This window comes from Anser cygnoides, chromosome 6, assembly GCF_040182565.1.
Source record: "Anser cygnoides isolate HZ-2024a breed goose chromosome 6, Taihu_goose_T2T_genome, whole genome shotgun sequence".
Classification (NCBI taxonomy): Eukaryota; Metazoa; Chordata; class Aves; order Anseriformes; family Anatidae; genus Anser; species Anser cygnoides.
The window spans coordinates 9,184,705-9,205,490 of NC_089878.1; the positions used below are offsets into that span (position 1 = coordinate 9,184,705).

General features: G+C 38.9%; 1 protein-coding gene across 5 annotated transcripts in view; it reads right to left on the reverse strand.

Moving 5' to 3' along the window:
* ERBB4 (erb-b2 receptor tyrosine kinase 4) overlaps nucleotides 1-20,786 on the reverse strand; it is a 579,191-nt gene that overhangs the window by 124,140 nt on the left and 434,265 nt on the right. For 3 of the 5 annotated variants that reach the window (XM_066999837.1, XM_066999836.1, XM_066999835.1), the window contains exon 16: nucleotides 15,345-15,419. In XM_066999837.1, the coding sequence (XP_066855938.1) occupies nucleotides 15,345-15,419 (75 nt within the window). Of the gene's footprint in view, nucleotides 1-15,344; nucleotides 15,420-15,539; nucleotides 15,585-20,786 lie in introns of all 5 variants that reach the window. The other 2 variants (XM_066999834.1, XM_066999838.1) reach the window with 2 other exon arrangements.

Genomic DNA, 20,786 nt, shown 5'->3' on the forward strand with positions numbered 1-20,786 from the left:
TACTTAGTCAGTCCAAATAGAAGTCAGGGGAAACGCATTAACATGTGTTACAACTTTTCTTGTTTTTTTTTTTTTTTTTTTTTTTTTTAATTTATATACCAGGTTCACTTTTTTTCAAACTGCCATGCACATGTGAAGAGTTGTGTGGACAAGGAGACACAACATGCACTTTGATGGCAAACGCAAATCTGCAATGGCAAAATGAGGATGCAAGCATCTACAGTTCTCCTGCAAGAAGTTTACCCATACTTACTTTTGGGTCCAACTATATTAACTCATGGGTTTGTGCATTTAAAAAACCAACAACCAACTAACAAAAATTGCCTAACCTACAAACATGATGTGCCTTCCTGAGTCTAGGGAAGTGAGGAGCATCATACGCAGACACTTTGCTCAAGTGGAAGATATTTACACTTGAAAAAAGTAATTCATTACTAGTACCACACACCCTTAGTTCACTACCATTGCATAGGACTATTTTGGTGATGGTTGCACCCATCTGGTTCTGCTAATAGCAAAGCCAAATCCCATATCAGAAGACAGCTGTGTGGGAGCCAAAAAACTCCTGTGTGTAACAACAAGCCAGGGTCAGTATTCCCACAAAAAAGTAGACATCCCCACGTAACTCTGCAACACCTTTCATCTCTCCAGGACCTTGAGCAGCATCAGCTGCAACTTGTTATAAAGTACAAAAGTTCAGTATGAATCTTTCATAATCCATCATGTCAACTCTTGCTGACTTAAGAAGGAAATCATTATTTTTAATGGTGAATTGAAAAAAAGCTAGTGCTTGTTTTTTTAAAAAAACTTCAAACAAACAAACCTTTAGTCACTAACACGAAATATGCTCTAAATATTGTATCTGAATTTTCGGGAGCTACCATCTAAACACACTATTAAGCTTAAAAAGGCAGCAAAATGGCAATGAAATAGCATATGAGGAAAGATGGTTTTCAATGCTGGAAGAACTAAAAAAAGTTCTATTTTTAACTCAAACAATGACCAGCTGCCTTCACCCCTAGGTCCACCATCCTTGCATAAAAATCATGACACATACAAACATCACACACCTAGAGGGATGCAATCGTACACCATGCAACTTCTCCTCGCCCTACCAACACTGAGCTAAGCCCCAAAGTCAACAGCCATGAATTGTATTTGATACACTAGCAAATGTCAAGTCACTGGCCTGAAGCTTTCTGGTATCATCAATGCGCTTCAGTACCACATCTCACTGGTGTTTCCAACCACACAGAGATTATTTTCTAAGCACTTAAGCTTTTCGGTTGTCACTTTCCCCATTTGGGTTATTTTTACTTATGTTAATTAGGCTGAGTTTGCTTTTTATATTTTCTGCTAACATTTCCTACTCCCTTGTATAATTTCTCCAGTGTTTTTGTGTGTGCAGTATCTCACATTTAATACCCTGCTGAATTTCATTAAAATGCTGTTTACTTCTCTTTTAGATAATTGTTAAAGTTGTTTAACATGGATCCTTGAAAGGTGTTGCTGACCAGTGAGACAACTGAAGAAACAAAACCTTTCTTTTTTTTTTATTTTAATCCAATCTTTTTTTTTTTTGCACATGCACCTAATCATCAGTTCAGCTTCACGAACAAGCTGGACACACACAAAGCTCCTTATCTCTAGTGGCATTAAGGATTTAATCCATTTACATTACTATTACTGCCCCACAACCACCTCTGTGAATCCAAGCGGCTACGTTAGACCAATGCTAACTGCTTTCCACTTAAAATTACTTCCATGAAAATTAACAGGAGCAACGTTAACGTTGTGACAAAAGCATCACCCTTAAAAAAAGACATTTTTTTAAAGTCACCTTTAAAAGCAGGGAGGCCACATTTCACTGTTAGGACTCAGAAAATCTAAAATCAAGTAAAGAGAGTAGTTGTATGTTGGGTCCTGCCCATCCAGCATGGATATGGACAGCCAGAGGTCGAATCTAGCTCATGTTTCTTTCAGCTTCACTATGGACCCAGCAACAGAAACTGCTGATACAATGGCCATTTTCCTTTACACAAGGAAAATCTACCCCAGAGGGTGTAAAAAAAAAACCCCTCCCTGCTAGGTGTTTCTAGACTTTTATGCTCATCAAAATAGACATATAATTTCAAGAAATAGGGCCCTGAATTGTAATTCAACCCCACACGATTTGCTGTCCCTCACCCCTCCACCAGCTGAGGACAGAATACCCAATTAATGACTGGAAAAGAAAGCAGCAGGGGAGGTGGTGAGAGGGGAAAAAATTCACTACGTGTGAAAAACTCAGCCTTCTAAACTGGAAGCCGCATCTATCTGTTGCTGAAATTTGAAAGTAAGATTATAATATTCCCTTAGGAGAAATAAATAATATATTTTTCTTTTTAAATGTACACAGTGTTTTCGTATTTAGAAGCATGTAATATCAACTCCTGCGCATCAAATTTGAGACAAGAAGTTCAAACTTAGCGTTCCAAGATGGACAAGGATGCCCAACAGGGGAGCTTGTATCATTCCACTCCAAAACATCAAGACATCTGCAATTCCCAAAGTGCAGAGAGTCAGGTATTAAAGCCTAATTACTGATTTCGATGAGTGCATGGTCTCATACTCTAGACTGGAGAACACAGCAGCAGGAGGAAAGGAAATAGTATTGTGGTCCACGGAATAAAGCTGAGAAAGAACACCTGTTTTTGTACCTTTGGCATTAACCCATGTAATACAATATGTAAATGAACTGAGCTTTGAAGCCAAGCTGTTAGAGAGCTTTCAGTTCCCACCTCAACCTTCCCAGCCTTCCCCACTTTAAGATTTTTTATCTATACATGCAGACAGAAATCATTCTAACTTTGAATACTTGTGAAGTGTTTGCTGCTTGGAAATTTTCTTTTTCAAGATAATCTTTTTTCCTGATGGACAATTCACACATTCTGCATTCCTCTCCCCTTCCCTCAGAAGGGAATTCAGACAACTTTCAAGCTGCACTTTCAGAGATTTAACAGATTCTGCTAATCCTGGAACAATAATCTTTGTATTTAAAACATACAAGATAAACAACCAGAGTGAGAAGCAAATTTGAGTATGTTTTAAGAGCTTCTCTCCTGTGCAGCACTTCTCTGGCAGCCCTCTACAACCACAATTGCTCACAAAACAGTGCTCCTCAGGGCAGGAAGAATTCATCTACTATTCTTCACATCAAGATGTGCTCTGCTTTATATTTTTTCTTTTCCAAGAACAAGACTCACTTCTCCCTTTTCCCATCTAATCCAAGGATGTTTAAACACTGAGCAAAACGTTACCTCTTACGTGCAGATTAGCTTTTATCTTGTTTAAACACAAATTGTAACAGTTGATCTCAGGATGACTACCAATCCGACATTTAAATGTAGATATTAAAATCTAGATAGGGGCTAAATGTATTCCATCATACCATCAACTAGCTGTAGTTAAACTCTGGTGCCAGGTAGTTTTACCCACGACTTTTCAACATGAGCACAATGTTGTAGTCCCCATCTAGGTCCATTCAGTAGTTGCACGTTTCCAGATCACTCAAATCGTGCGATTCAGAATTTTCACCGCCTTTTCCAGCTGAGAGCCATTGTTCTTAGCCACGTACAGAACAGATGTGCCACTGATCGAGATGTCTTGTTGAGAGCAACTGAGCTATAAGGATGCATCAAAATGTTTAATGCAGTGAGTGACAAAATTTTCTGAAGGCTTGTGCATATTTTGGTTATCAGAAAGTGTTTGCTGAAATGACTGTTAAACAAGACAAGTAAATATATCGTGTCTATTCCTTGAATTGTTAAAGTACATCCTACTCAATTTTCAGTGTGTTTTTATTTTATTTAAGCAAAGATAAGATTCCTTATTTCACTCAGCAAAATAAATGGTGGAAAAATAAAAATTGAGGATAGCTTTTAAAATGAATTTGGGCTAGAATTCTAAACATTAATGTGTACTGAGAATAATTTTTTGACATCTTTATTACCCTTAAGCACATACAGTGCACACTGGATTTCTTTAAAACTAGCTTTAAATCCAAATGGTGATTTAAGTAATTTAGGAGAACAACGATGTTTCTATTTTCACCTTAAGTTACTAAGAACTCTGTTTTACCTCCCTGTTAATATAGCTGACTGGGAATAAATACTGAGATCGCTCTAACTGCAGTTTTACCTCCCTGTTAATATAGCTGACTGGGAATAAATACTGAGATCACTCTAACTGCAGTAATAATACAGAGGCTTTTTGTGGGCTTCTCTCTCCATATAACTGAAAGTCTACCTGAGATTTCTTGCATCCCTAATATTTTCAGGCTGAGATTTTTCTCTTTTGCAACAACAACAACAACAAAAAGGAATGCTGTTGTTAGGAACTTGCACGGTGACTTTGTTTTGAGGCTTGTGCTTTAAGTAAACGGATTAACGTTCCTTGTAAAATATGCCAAGTCAGGTCCCACATAATGTGGATTGATTTATCTGTGACAGAAAGCCAGTTAAATCCACTGGACTGGACTCACAGGTGAAGCCAGTTCATCAAGTAAAAGAACAATCCTCTTTATAAACTTGTCATATTTCCCATTTTCATTGCAAAGAGTAATATTTTGCTTCAAATAAAGAAAACCAGACCTGTAATGACCATGGGCACTGATGGACTGCTCTGAAACTAAAACCATGAACATTAGCTTAAGGAGTCTCTCTCTGCATAAAGCATTCCTGTTAGAGGCAATAAACTCAGGCTGCAGCACACAGGCTTCTCTGCAACCGGTTGTAGTCAACAGGTTCTACAATTATTTCTGTGTGCACGCAATTATTAATAAGAACACATGCTTTTCTCAAACAGAAGCATAAGGTGCATTCTCCTGTATACGTTGAGAGACCAGTCTGTCTGGCAGCACTGCTTTCTGTTCACAAACCATCGAAGCCAAAAGCACCACCGAGCTGAAGCCAAACACACCACACAGCTTGGGGAGCTGAGAAATACAATGCATTACATCAGTAGGTAGCCAAACTTCCAACAGGGGCTGGCCAGGTCAGACAGAGAATAGAAATCTTAGCACACATTTGGCCACTGAAACCAGGCAGGAACAACTCCTTCACTGTGCAACTGGCATTCAGGGCAGATTTTATCATGTTGGCATCATGGTTACATTTTGGTACCTATTGTATGTTCTAGCAGTCACAGGAGGCCCATTACCTTCACCCTACACCTGTACAACTTTTCAAGCAGACAGCCAAACTCAAGCCTTGATAAGCTCAATGTAACTCAACCTGCTTTCAGTTTTGCTTCACTAGTGACAGTACAGAGGAGTGAACACTGCAGCCAGCACTAACAGCAATTCATTAGCATTTCAGGTGACAGTTTGATTCAGTCTTGTGTGCTCTTTCATCTTTACACATAACAAACAACCAAAAAGGTGTCTGCTCACACAAATATGTGGGAAACAATGTGTGGGAAAAAAAAAAAATCTGATCCCTGAGGACATGCACTCATGATGAATTAGTCGTTCACTACTTTATTCTCTACAATATCTGGAACCCATTCCAGACATCAGGGGAAATTCATTTCAGTTGGGTGGTAACTCAAACTGTAAAGAACAGAGACCAGAAAGAAACATTTGAGAGTATTTTAACTAACCAAGAGAAGTAAACCCATACGAATACCGTGCTCTTATTTTTCCTCAACACTTCCCAAATTCCACTGGTAAGTGGAGTTCCAGGTGAACCTTAGCTGTAATTGAGCCATTCAATACATGAAATACCCAAATCCATACATGACTAAGTGAAATTTTGCTTGTAAGACTGCAGTGGTCTTTCAGAAGATTTAAGGAGCACAGCACAGTTTCAATACGTATTTAGCTGAGTGGTTGTGCACAGCAGACTCTTTCTTGTTTTGCTTTGAATCATCTGGGGCAGTGTTTGCTTGCTCAAGCTCCAGGAATTTTCATGTCAGTGGACTTTTAAGGACTGTATTTGGGGATCAAGTCTGAGATTCTGTCACTGATTGCCTCTCTCTGAAGTCTTTATGACTTCATGTTTCTCAGAGTCTGCTCATTAAAGACAGCCCCAACTCCCACCAGGCCATTTCTGGTCCAGCTGTGCATCTACACTTCTCTGAGCAAGCCTCTTCAACATGAGTGAGCAGACTAAGGTAGTACTAAGTTCAGCACTGGACACTGGCAGAGGGGGAAAAAAGCCAAAACAAAATGGGACATGATAAACTGCTGAGAACAGAACTGTCATGCTGTGTTCCTGATCTTCAAGCATCCTGTCATATCCAATCACTTGTTCTGTGATAAATGGAGAGCTTACATGGGTTTCAACTGAGTTCTTTTTAACAAGGGGTGGCATTAGATCATCTTTGGGACCTATGTTTAAGATTAAAGTTAGAGTGCATGAAGATTTGTAGGTTCCTTTTTAACTGTGTTTGGAAATTTGCACCCATATATTGTGCATGTATTACATATATAAAGGACTAAGACTTTCCTTTGAAGTCTAAAGCAAAATACTAACACTTGATTCCACATTGGCATACATGTTCTCTCGTATTTGAGGCATAAGTGCCTCAGAGATGGCCACGTTCCTGCTGCTAACTTGAATATGTATTTTAGCCTCTCCTCATTAGAGTTTCTAAATATGCAAAATTTATCTTTGTGGAGCATAGGAGGGAATAAATGCGGCCAGTGCTCATAAATATCAAGCAAAATCCAAGGTAGATAAAGATCAGGGCATAAGGAATTTTTATTTGAATATTCCTGATTTTGCTTTGGGATTTATAACTGTAATATTACAAGGATACTATCATGTCTGCTTAAATGCCCTACATAAATTACATCAATCGTTGAAAAATCCCATTTGATTATGAGGAAAACATGGTAGAAGAAAACTGAGATCCCCATTCTGACACAAGTCTTAAACATGACCCCCCCCCCCCCACCACCAGGATATTTAACATACCAGTCCTCTCCAGGAGTTCTTACACTGTCAAGAGGAACAAAGATAAACAAGTAAAACCTGCAACTCCTCTTACTTCTAGTCATCATCACACTACTAGCATTTCCCTACAGACCACTCCAAAAAAAAAAAGTTCAGCTTAGAAGCTCCAAGCCCACCCACCTTCACTTATCTGCTCCGTTTGCACAGCCACCCAAAGGAACCTATTTCACTTCACTGTCTGTAAAGGCTGTTAAGGGAAACCAGTCTGTGAATATTATCCCTACCTTCTATTCTCAGCCCTACCAGTGATTTTTGTGTTCATGTACACAGCAACCTCCTATCATCCTGATAGTCACAGATGTGACTCGATTAGAAAAACAGCTTGTGTCCATGGTGAGGATACTGCTGAGCGTAACCTAGACTCTGAAACAGCTGTTTTATTATGATTAGTTTGCAGTACAGTATGGCCCACATAAAGGCCAAGGATGATTTAGCACAACAGCTTTGCTTTCTCCCAAATTTCACTACAATATAACATCGCAGAATTTATTACAGATACCACCTTACCTATGCATCTTCCAAATATTTAAAATACTTCTCTTCCAATAGCTGTTAAATGCTCTGAATAGAGCACACCAGCATCTGGGGAAAAAGTGATCCACATGAACACTCAGAATCCTGTACAGGATGCACAGAAACCTGCACGTCACTAACGCTGCTTTTGAATGCTTCGCAACTAGGGTGCGAAACTAAGGTGTTTTTTGCAAGGGACTGGCCAGAAACAAGAGCACATAGAAACCATGCTGCAGAAACAACTGAAGAACACCACATCATTGTTTATGTGAAGCAATTTCAGGGCGCTAAGATTTCATTAAAATTTACATCAGACTGGAAAACAGCGTCAAGTTGGTTTTTTTTTTGTTTGTTTTGACAAAAGTATAGTCATCCCGAAAGAAAGCTTCACTTTTGTAAGTTACATATAAACTAAAAATAATCCATTATCTAGATACTGTGCTTCCTAAACTTCACGTTACCAAAGATGCTACAAAGCATCTATTCCAGGAAAAGTGGGGAAAGATGTTAAGAAGAGAAAGGAAAAAAAAAAAGGGGGGGGGGGGGGAAGGAAGGGGAAGTCTGTACTACAAAAAAGTATTAGATGCTTAGTACCTTGCTAGCATCTAAGGCTTAGAAAACCTGATAGAGATAAAAATGTGAAGATCTCCTTTGTCTATGTTATTAATGCCAAAAATTAGTCATGGAAAACAACTTGCCTTCAGTTGTACCACACTAAATAAAAATGCTGAAACACTAACATGTAAAAACCCTACTGCTAACTTTATTTAAAATACATGCACAGTTGAAGTGAAAAGTCACAATGCAGAAGAGCTCAGCCAAACAATTAAGATCTCAATCAATTTCTCCCCTCCCCTAGCAAAGGTTAGTTTGAAAACTCAGAAGTCCTTTAACTGACCTAACCGCGAATCATCAAGAATATGGCCAGTACAACAGAAACCCTGTGCACAGTCATTTGGAGCTCTCATTCTGCGCCTCAAAGCTGACAAGAATCAAACTGAAACATTCAGTAGCTAGATCTGCCAATACCAGCAATCAAAATTCAAAGAGGAACCCTGGGTGCAAGGCTTAGAACATGAGCCAAGAGATGATCAGAGCAGGAAGCTATCATCGCATATCTGCAACTGTCCTGTCACACGCTGTAAACAAGGACAGAAGGAACCAGTGAAATCCTCCACCCTGATACCTGCACAGCCTACAGGCTTGGCACAGATCGATTCTTTCCAACAGCACACACGTGCAAGGAAGTGCTCCAGTTTTGATTTTACAAGCCTAATGCTAGAAAATTGAATGCTACCAGGGAAAAAATCACTCCAGGGATTAATAATCCTTATTAAAAATGCATTGTCATTTTGCTACTTTGAACACATCCGTCTTCAGATTTCAGCCATTTTATTTTCTCACAGATTCCCTATCCTTTTCCTTCTGCTAGACTAGTGCCACTTGGTTTATCGAACCTGGAGAAAAGATGGCCATGAGGCGAGCTTACCGCTCTGCCAGGTCCTGAGAAGGGAAGCACCAGTTTCTGCTCCCTGGTCTCTGATGACAGGATGTGCAAGAACAGCACAAAGCCGCATCAGGGCTACTTCAGACCAGATACATGGAAAAAATCCTTTAATCTGAGGTTTGTCAAATGCTGCAACAGGCTGTTCAAGAGACATTTGGACAATGCCCTCAATAATGTGTTGTCATTTTCATTTCTGCACAAATGAACAAGATGGACTATGAGCTATCATCACTGACAAGTTATCCACTAGTTCTGATACAGCACTGGAAAAGCTGTTGCAAATTAACTGAGAAACAGAACATACACTTGTGTAAGAAAAAAAAGTGACATAAGTGACATAATTTGCAAACTTCTTTACATACAGATTGTCACCTGCATTAAGTGCTCATTCCAAGAAGTACTTAACTGGTTTTAAATAGGCAATGGAAAAGTGTGCATGCGGGGGGAGTTCTTGTGAGATCACTTTATAGATACTAGAAGGGAATAAATCTACCCCAGCTCAAATACAGACCCCCTCCTACAGTGGACTACATGGTAGGAATTACTAACTGATCTGAAGTAACACTATTAAGCAGACTTTCACTGTACGCATGCTTCCAACACAGGTACAGTGCCACCAGCATACTGTCCTAAAGAACCCCTACCAAGACTTTGCCATTTATTGCAAGAATTGCAGCTCCTTAATTACCTGATGGGTCACGGTGAGTAAGCCAGAATGCAGAGAATTAAGTCTTGGCTGGACTCTGAACTGAAATACGTTTGTCATGTAAATTGCCTAAATATGAAAGAGCGACAAATCCTGCATTATGCAGGTAGATTGGAAGTAAGACTGCGAGCTTTAGTTCTGATTTATTATATATTAAATATTAATGATTTATTAAGAAACCATTCACTGAGGTTTAAACAACTCTACATCTTACATATTTCTAAAGCTCTACAAATGTATTTTTAATAATAGATAATTAATTTATAACAACATTAAATCTAAATTAAATCCTCATTTCAAGCCATAAAAGGAACCCACTGGAGAGTGGTGACATATATACTGTTGCTCTATAATAAGGTCACTTTTTCACGATACCATTTTATTTCTCCATCATGTATTATTTGCGTAGCCAAACCAGTACAGACACACCACACAAAGCTTACGTAGCTTGATGAGTACGAAAGGCAGTGACCTCTGCAATAGGACTGTGCGTTGTTTTCCATTCTAACAAACCATCTGCAACTTGGAGTTTCCTAAATGCTTGCCTTTCAACAGTGACCTATTTGGTCTAATATTTCTTATTTCTTCTGCTCTAAGTTTCAGCACAGTAATTTGCCCAGTTTTTAGAACAAAGACTCTTATTTTAAATGTATTTTAAAATATATTTTGCAACTCATGCAACTCAAACAAAGAGCACAAAAAACAAACAACCAAAAAAAACCCCACTATGATATCACCACATCTGAAACAGACCAAATACATGTCACTGTACATTTCTGCAAGAAATCTGCTTGCTTTTTAAGACTGAATGGTGCACTTATGTTCTTTCAGAGTTCACCAGTTGAAGACGACAAGTGCTGGGATGCACTGTACGATACAGTAAGGACTGCTGTACCAATATCCACAAAGTGATGTGCTAAGACAACTTCTATACCCTCGCTGTAGCGTTTCTGTTTGGCATGCACCACTACGCATTAACAAATCATTACTCAAACCCAGTAAACAGCTCTGCTGCTGAGAAACCTGAACTTGGGCAGCAACAGTCTCAACAGGCAGCAAAAGCATTCCACTCATATTCCACTGCTTGTAGAACTACAACAAACACCAGATTTCTTGCCTTATTCTATCTTGTGCAGTCTAAACATGATCCTCAAACTACTGGAGCCACTGAATGGATTTTAAAAGGCACGTGCATGATGACAGTTGCCTCTGGTTCCTTCACACAGGGAGACTCGGACACATTCCTCCTAAAGCTCCAGGGAGTGAAATGCTGTCATGACAATGAAGGTGCCCACAGCAAAGGTATGTTTGAAAACCAGTTTAGTAGCAGCAGTTCTCACACAACACAGGGATTTCTCCATCCAACTGTCCCATATGTATCAACTGTGAGCTCTACTTAACCCACAGAAACAGGGCAAGAAACAGTATTGTTTCTAGTCTTGCTTCTTAAAAAAATATAAAATATTTTAAATAAATTTAATATTAATATTTTAATAAATATAAAACTTATATTTTTAAAAAATAGAAATTCTTTCTTTAACCGTTCTGTTCTGATACAGCAGAGACCACCATATTAGAAGTGTCTCAAGAGCAGCATCTTTTACCACTCAAGTTAAGTAATGCGGCTTAGTTCATACTCACAGATCCTATATTCCCTCTTATTTTATATAGAAATTCTCCTCCTCTTCCCCTCCAGAAGTTACTATGATTATTCTATAAAAATACAGAGCATATGGAATACTTTCCTCCAAGCAATGGAACAGAGCTCCATAAAAGCAATGAACATTACCAGTTTATTAGAGGTGTTTCCCTTCCCCACCATCTAGTCAGAACGGCTGCAAAATTCTATTGAAGTCATACTGTGCATGGGTACAAAACAGCTATGAAAGGATTCGCCTGCATTACATAGGGTTTATTGTTAATTAGCTCTTGTACACACACAGAGTACATAAAAACAGTTTGTTTTTTTTTTGCTTAGGAAGTGATGATTTGTTGAGAGAACGTCCTTTGTTGATACAAAGCTAGCATTAGGATTGCAATTTGAGTTAACACCTACACTTCATTTTATGTAACCATTTGACAATGGTGGTACTGGCTAATTAAGTTTCTGTAAGTTAAAAACAAAACGTGAAGTTATCTTAGGGCATAAATCAATAGAGACATCAGCTTACTTAGACCAGGGCCATTAAGGTGTTAGTTCTTTCCCATCATAACCACCACATGCTTCCCATTACGCCTTCAGATTTACAATCTCACACACACCAGAAAAAAAATAAAATTCACTCCTGTTTTGATAATCTCTTCCTAGCTTTAAGTTCTATGAATTACAGAAGGATAAACACATTCAGAATTCATACTTTAAGTCAGAAACGTTGTCCACAGCCCAGCTTCAATAACCAAGTTAGATAATTTTCGGGATCTGGGGTGCACAAAAGAACCAACCTTATGTGAGCAACTACAGTCATTTTCTTAATGGATGGTAGAGCACTAACAGTTTTTCAGTCTTCCTTTTAGGCAATGGTTATCCAGCTCTTTGAGGCAGACTCCTCTTTTTGTTCTCTGCACTGCACTCACTGTGGCCCATGCTGTATCCAGAGCCTCTAACAACTATGCTATTCCACTCAAAGAAACCGCTGAGTGCAACTGCCAGAAGGTATTGAATGGCATGTCATAATAGTGACAGGTGGGAAAAGAGGAGTGCTAACTCCTCTGGGCACCCTGGGAGATCCCAGCCTCCACCTGCTCCTTTTGTGCCACAAAAGTGAGCAAAGGCTTTCCCTATGAAGAGTGTAACGACAGCTGGAATTTGCAACTAACCACAAGCAAACGATGCGCATGGTTGTCCCACACTTCTGACCATGTACTGGTTCTCTTACGAAGACTTTTACTTATTCACAGTTTGCACTTTTCCTGGCAGTTAAGAATACGGTGAAAGCCTTTGTGATGAAAAACTTACACTGAAAGTAAATGCAGGTTCTCACAGGAAAAAATAAGAGCATGAGATCTGGCAAGTCGCCCAACAGTCATCTGAGAAATCTGTCACGTTGTGTAGAGGAAACGAGGTCTAACAGCCCTTATAAATCGCACTAAGGTGGAAACAGGGAAATAAAAGGGTTTTTTCATCCTGTGAACTGCACTCTACTGTAGTTAAGGGTTAAAAAATAAAAAGCTATGCAGGAAGACATGGAATAGCAAAAGTAAGGATTTTTCCACAGCACATAAGGGACAAAACATAAGCAGAAAAACTGAAGTTTCACCTGTCATTTGGAAACAGGCCATGTGATGCACATCTGATTAATCTTTATTAAACATGACAGTAAAAATTCCTCTGCTATTCTACCATGCTCTTACAAAAGCCCTCAAGTCAATGGATCATGGCTAAACCAATTTGCAAGGTGCAAAACTGTAAAAGAAAAATGGAAGAAATTCTACTCAATGGGACACGGATGAAACCAATGATTAATTTTAAAGTCTGTTAGTCTAGGGAGGTCCCACAACTTTTAAAGGGACCCAAAGAACGTTCCATTTAAGTAGAACATATCCGTTTATGATTTACATCCCTTCAGTCATAATAAAAGGTATCACTTTTGCCAATGCAGTTTTGCCCATTTTCAGCCCAATCACAATGAACCATTTTCACCAAAAAAATGTAAAATTTTACAGATCTAATAAATACAGAAGCATTAAAGCCCTAAAACCTCCTTCATTGTTTTGAAAGGGAAAAATGCACACATACTAACATTTAATCACATTTACAGTGAACTAGTTTTCCTAAAATAAATTCAGCAAAGTCAAAACAAACGAAATCCATGAGATCTAAATGCCCATTTGAGGGTCCCTCCCTTCTCATACTGAATCAAGCAGGAAATGCTTTGCTTGAGCAGAGTAAAACATTTGTTTTACTTCCACCTACTGAATCATTTGCTTTCCTATCTAGACAGTAGATTCAAGACAAAAAACAGAATTTGCACAATGTAAAATGCAAAACAAACACTGCCTGTTAACACATGGCTTCAGCCTGAAACCTTATAGTCAACGCTTTCTTTAGTGTTGTGATATCGCATCCAAGGTCCCAGGGGCCAATGTAACATCCACTGTGATTAACAGGAGTCTTTCCCTTAACTTCAGTGATTGCTTGCGGCACCCACAAAGACTTCACTGCTACCTGACCATTTTCAGAACAAAGTTCTGAAGCTGTACCACAGGAATTAAACAGTGAATAAGGTCTCACTAGCTTGTGGGCTAACAGAAGAAGCTAGAGCGAGCAGACCATAACACTAAGTTACAAAAAAATGTTGTCTTCCTAGTATTAAGCCCTTAATATTCCTTCAAAAACTGATTGAAATCCAATTGATGAAATACGTGTTGTTTTTAAATTGATTACTAAAGTAATGAATGTCAGCATGGTCCTCATTCCCTATAGTCCGATACGCCCCTTAAACTTATACAATTAATAATACATTTTCTATATTTGTGCTTTGAGTAAAGTTGACAAAGTGAAGACGTTTAAAACTGATAGCAGGTTTTTAGTAACTCATACTCATTGAGTACATCTGAAAATGAGTCCCCCACAGAAGTATCTCGAACTAGACACCCCATAACAGAACGATTAAAAAAAATACCATAATAGGAAAAAAAAAAAACCCTTATTCTTCTTCCATTGCCTAATCATTGGTCTAAGAATTAAGTCAGAACTGATACCCATTTAGTTACACAGGTATACCACCTGATAGCATTTAGATTGTTTTTCAAGGCTAAACATGTTCTCCCTCAACAGCTAGAAAACAGGTATCTTCACGTTAGGTATGAAACTAGAAAGGAAAAGTAACTTTAAAATCTTTTCTTAAAGAAAATAAAAACAAAATAAAATGCTCAATGAGATGAAGCTGACTGGAAGGATATATTTCTTATCTAATCCTAACTCATGACAGTAACCCCAAAGCCTGGAAGTCATACTACCCAGTTTGATTTTAAAAATTAACAAACTCAATGGCAATGAATGGCCTTCACAAAAATGAATGTGGAATATAACTGCAGTGCTTTGGGATTCCTCTTGCATTAATTTGATTTGATCATCATTACTGGAAAACAAAATTGCTGCAAGGACAGTTTTTTTTTTATATATATATAACAGAAAATTGAAAAAAAAATCAAGACAGATAAATCGAGGGAGAAATTAAGTTTTGCTTAAACATTTATTCCCCCCCCCCCCCCCCCCCCCCCCCACAGGAAAGTATGGAAGAAAAAGCTCTGTTAAGTTCTGTCTTTAAAAAATGCCAAACAGAAAAAAAAAAATCAACTTTAACCAGAGGTTTTCACTATGTTTAACTTCTAGTAAAATTTCATCAAGAAACATGGATTTCTGCTTAAAATTCCAGAATTGGACTGTTTTTGTTTTAACCTCAGGAAAAAAAAAAAAACATGCTAAGATAAACATGTAAGATATTCAATTGGCTTTCAAATAGAGAAGCAAATTTGGATGTTCAGAGGCATAAATTACTTAAGAACACATTATATTCTTCCCATATTCCACATTTCTGAACAAACTGGATAGTATAACGTTCCTATGGTAACTAGGGAAGGACCTAGTGTACAAAAATGGAGAAGTGGTGGATGTTACCTAGCATGTTGTGGTAAAGTGGACTGTCGTGTCCATGGATAGTAAATGCAGTCATGACTAGCGGGACCTCTACACCTGCAGGCAATTACAGAACAAAAGACGTCATTTGCCATTCACAAGGACATGCACACGCATGCGCCCTTGTCCACACGTGGAAGATGGAAGACACACAGGGAACGATCACTCAGCAAGTACCTATCCATCAGGCCGACGCAGTCTTCAATACGTGGACCTATGCACCTGCAGCAAATCCAAATTGAGAACAAGGAGAGAAAGAGAAAAAAAAAATTGTTATTTGCAGATCCAAGGAAGCAGGAATCCCCTTTGTGCCACATTCTTAATTATAATTCTCAAGACATACCCAAGTCACTACTAAATTATAGCTTGTGACAAAAACAAGCTTGTGATGGGAACAACAATAGCAACGTAAACAGTATTCCAAGGTTGGACAAATCTTGGCTCAAACAATACTTAATGTAGGTTTCACCTGCGTACGTGGGTGGCCTGACAATAGAGTTGCTTTTTCTGGACGTTTTTTGAATCATCAAACCATTGATTACTGCACGGAAGCAGTTGATTCGCAAAACGAGACCTCTGGGAGCAAAATGCAAAACTTTTTCATTTTTTCCTTCTTTCTGTAATTGATGCAACTGTTCATTCTGTTCTAAGTTTCCAGCTAGGGCATATATTTTGGAAGCTGACTGTACTCATCAAGGAAGCTGAAGATTCACATAAAAAAAAAAAAATCAGAGCAAAACGCTGTTTGCTGATTCAGGCACTTCATTCTGCTGTCTGTAGATGCTGCCGGAAGTCCTCCACCTGCAAATTCAGCAGGTGCTCACCAAGGCAATGGAATTACAGGGAATCACTTTATGCAGCAGCAATGAAGCACAGCCATGGGGAAAAGAGCCTGTGTGCAAAACACAGGTATTCAGGTATTCGTGGACTTTCCATGCTCTCATGAAGAGTAGTAATTGAAATGGTGTACTAGGCCCCCTCTGCATTCACAGAGAAAGCCAATTATACCTTTCACACAGCAGTTAAGATTATCAAAGACAGATGAAATTAAGCTTTCAGGGTCTGAGACAAACTGACACCCTTTAGTGCTGAATGTCCAGCCAGTCCCCCCTTATCCATAGCAAGCATCTAGCCCTCACAATTTTAAGGAAAACAAACCACTAATTTTAACTCTTTAACAAGATCTTGGGACCATGTTATTAACAAGCCCCTCAGCTGCAAGGCTATTGATGCGTCAGATAACCTGTTCCTGTGGCAGATAGATACTCCCTTCAATTGAGGCATTTTAAATTTAAGGTATAATCCCAAATTCTTTTTTAAAGTCTCCTGCTTCCAGTTTGGCTTTGATAAAGGGAGATGTCAGAATTTCTAAGAGTTCAAATATGCTCCCAAGAGATCTCCATTCCACTTCACCATCACTTGCCACTCATCAGTTTTTGCTGCATTTAAATTAAGCTATCACTCTGCCCTTACAACACAAATTCAGCAGATTCAGTTTCACTGTCTTCCTGCTCCCATCTGCTCACCAGGGAGAGCAGAACAACAGTGAACCTTACCTCTTGTTTGTTTACTTGAATCTTTATTTTTACATAAAAGCTGTGACATGCAAACAGAGACTTTGTATTTCCTCAATAATGTTTTCCTTCAGCAAATGTGCGAGCAAAATGGATTCGTTAAATACCCAGGTGGCCAGATAATGCATGAAGTGGAAAGGGTAGATTTACAGACAGTTCAAAAACTTAGAACTCTTGACAGATATATTTTTTTTTGAAATTTCAGCTGTCCTGGGCTTTACAAGTCTGAATTCACTCTCAGACATGCCCAGCATTCTTCCTTTATGGCATTCTCAGCAATTTGCAGAAAACCAGTTCAGTAATGAAGGAGGCTGAAAAAGTTGTTCAAGATCTTCCATTTCCTAGCATGTCAAGAGAAGCTGAATTTAGACTCTTGCTATAAATAAAAAGAAGGTCCTTTTCAGATTAGAGGTCGGAGAGCCCATTACTAGTTCAGATAAGTGGCAGACATAAAGAGCCTATTGTCTTGAAGTCATTTCACATCTGCACATTTACTCTCAGACTTTTGGAGAATAGGACCTTGAATCCAGAAGAGGAGAGGTGTTTGGACCTCGCCCACCCAAACCTGAAATATCACTGATTTTTATTTAAACCTGTAATCGTCTTCAGTGGATTTCTCAAACAGAAAAACTCTGTCTAGGTGCAATTTCCGTTACTCCTAGTAATGGTGAATAGCTACATACTCTATTCTGGCTGTCCTGATTTAAATGCAGTAAATACGATGTGAGTAATGGCAGCAGACACTTAGTTCTATTAACAAGTTAATTTTCACCATGAAGTCATCAGTTATTTTTCCTCTGGAAATAATTTCCTTGGTGTCAGGCTTTTTGACACATGGAAGTACAAGTGTGACACAATCATGCATCACACTGGAACTCCACTGACCCCCAGGCTTCCTCCTTCTGCTTGGAGTCTGGATGGTATGTTTATTTTCCAAGTTCTCTCTGTAAAATGAACTGGTTAATTGATATGTTACAATTTATTAATGACATATTCAGTACCTTACAATAGTCCAATACAGCTTATAAGACAGTTACACTTGGAGCTCACCTTACGTTTACAAAATCATTTTCTGAAAGAAAAATTGTTAAAATGGTTTTGAAAATTAGAATAACAATCATTTTCTCCTGAAATAACCTTTTTTCTCTCCAACTTTCATAAGTATTGTCAGTTTTCCTTAACTTTGAGGTAGGGTCTTAACTTTTCTCAGATCTGGAGTAGCAAAGCCATTTTTAGTCAGATGAATTCTCAAAAATCCTTGTTATTGAAAACAAACAAAATTGATTATGAGATAATATAAATGGATTAATTCTGGACAGAAGAAAACCTTAGTTATGGCAATGACCTGCTCATCCAACTATTGCTATGGATAAAGCCAGATGAATCAAAACCATGGATTTATTTAGGTAACAGGGAGTAAGTATATGCTGACAGTGATAGTAAGGAAGTTGAACTGGGGCTGGGGAGAGGGAGAGAATTTTCATCAACAAAATAGTAACAGTGCCTTAGCTAGAATTTGTTGCCATTGAATTTGCACTATGGTGCCAACTGGAATTCAAAACGCCTTTGGGGCAAGACAGTCCTTGTGCCTTCAGATCCCTTCCGGACCGTTCATATGTTGACTGAAGCTCCCATGACTTCTCTAGTTTTGGCTTAGAGGGATAATAAACTCTTGGTGAACAGTAATACCTTTCCTTCCAAAAAAAGAGCAAGAAAATATCTGATGAGAGGAGGTGTCCAGTGAAATCTCCTGTTTGTGTCTTGCCCAGGGAGGAAGCAGACTGTCAGATGCTATTATATAATTAGTATTTTATTTCTGTGAAAGCGTTCCATTTTGGCTAGCTCAGCAAGGAAAAGTGCCAAATGCTTTCTGACTCTCTTGAATTAAATGGGATAGCTGTCCTACGGGCCTCAGATCTGCTCCAAACTGGCTTCAGAGTAGCTGATGTTTATCATGGGAATGCAAAGCCAAAAAAGCAAAGTTGATGCATCCAAGGAAGTCACTCCTCGATAGTTTTCTTAGTCAATGTAAGATCATTAACAGGACTGCATAATGACACACCTATTAACAGGAGCAGTCATTATACTTGAATAAAGGAGAACAGTGTTATCTAATTCCATGCTCTAGTGAGCGATCGTCTGCAAGTACTGCTACAAAACTGTGCCAAAATGCTCACAGAAAACACAAAGGTGGGACAGGTATCTTCCCCTATGACAGCAACAGCTGGAGATGATAAAAAAAACCTTATGGGAATTAACTATGCATTTTAGCGAAGACCCTGATTCACAGAGCAGCACTGCAGGACTTAGACAGCGCCGCACTGGCAGCAGTGCTCTGCAGCAGCTCAAGACTTTTTGACAAGTACCTAAGCTGTACTGCTAGGGCACTGGTTTTATTCCAGCAATTGGTCTGACAGAGGAGAACACACACAGTAGATGAAGTAAATTTAAGGTTTCTCTGTACCATTCAGTTGTGAGTCAAATATCAAGGTATGTTCCCTCCACAACCTGTTTCACTGAAGAATCCTGATTGAGGGGAACTTCAATATTAATTTCTAAAGGAGGATATGAAACTAGAGAACGCAGCATTTCAGGAGAGACTGATTTCCTTTTTCTCTGTGGGCACATTCAGTCCCTGACAAACCTGGCAAGAAGATGGAAAACCCATAAACCCCAAACATCTGGGGCAATCGTTAACAGATTAACATAATCACATGCCAGAAAGTCTTTAGAAATACTGGAAGAGATTATCTATGCTTATCCAGACTGGGGCATGCGTGTGTTGTTTTCATGAGGGGTAACAAAACACCTAAGAACAGACCCATCAACCTTTTAGTAAAGAGGATGAGGATTTCTGTGAGGAATAGTATGTGACTCATAGTAAAGGTAGAGCTCTTCATCTAGGAGATAACTACATTTTTGCATATGTAACCCAGGAGAAATCTTTGGCCCTATTACCAGCGTATCTCTGTCATTTCTCTGGGGATTGGCATACTAAGCTAAATGAGACATTCTTTCACCTATCAGCTGGACCAGACTTCTGCACAAAGTAAAGAAGGGAAAACAAAGTTCAAGTATTATACGATATCAGAGCTTAGCATAAAGGAACCCTATGAACTAGAATGTCAGATTTCCACCAGAATGTGTATAAACCTCACTTCTTGATCCCATTCTATCCAGTGAGACAAAACCAACCACTTGCACAATATTGATGCATATAAAGAAGCGATAAGGAATGGAAAACTTTCTGCTCCCTTCCTGGTCTCCAGGAAACACAGCTACTCCTGGACAATTAATTACAGTTAGATCTCCCCAGAAAAGGGGATGGAACGGGAAGAACGGTCACATCCTACTCTTCTGAGAGGCCAGCAAAACTGCAAGGTGCTTCTTATGCAGGGCAGACAGTAAATCTGTCAACCATAGATGGGCCTGTCAGACTCCCTCAGAACTGGCATTTCCACCACCTCTTAAAACCAGGAACAGAGCTCCTGAAGTGAGCTCATCTTTTCAAATAGTTTCTTCTTACACTCTTCTACAGTAGCAGCATTTCCTTCTATTGCGTAACTGATTTAAAGGGTCTGAGGGGAAGACAAATGTGTAACAGATCCTGGCTGTGTCTTTGCTATCTCACTTTCATTTCCCTAATGGCTCTATTGTAATTAGATTTGCAAAACCAGCAAAAGGTCTCATTTTGAATGGCAACAGCTGTTGACATCAAGATTACATTGAATAATTTACTGGTTTAATTTTAGCTGCTAAACAGTAAGAGCCTCTTGTGGAAGATTATTTCACTGGTTGAAGTTTTCTCTTTCCCCCCTGGCTGCCTCTTGCTTTCTTTGTATGCTGGACA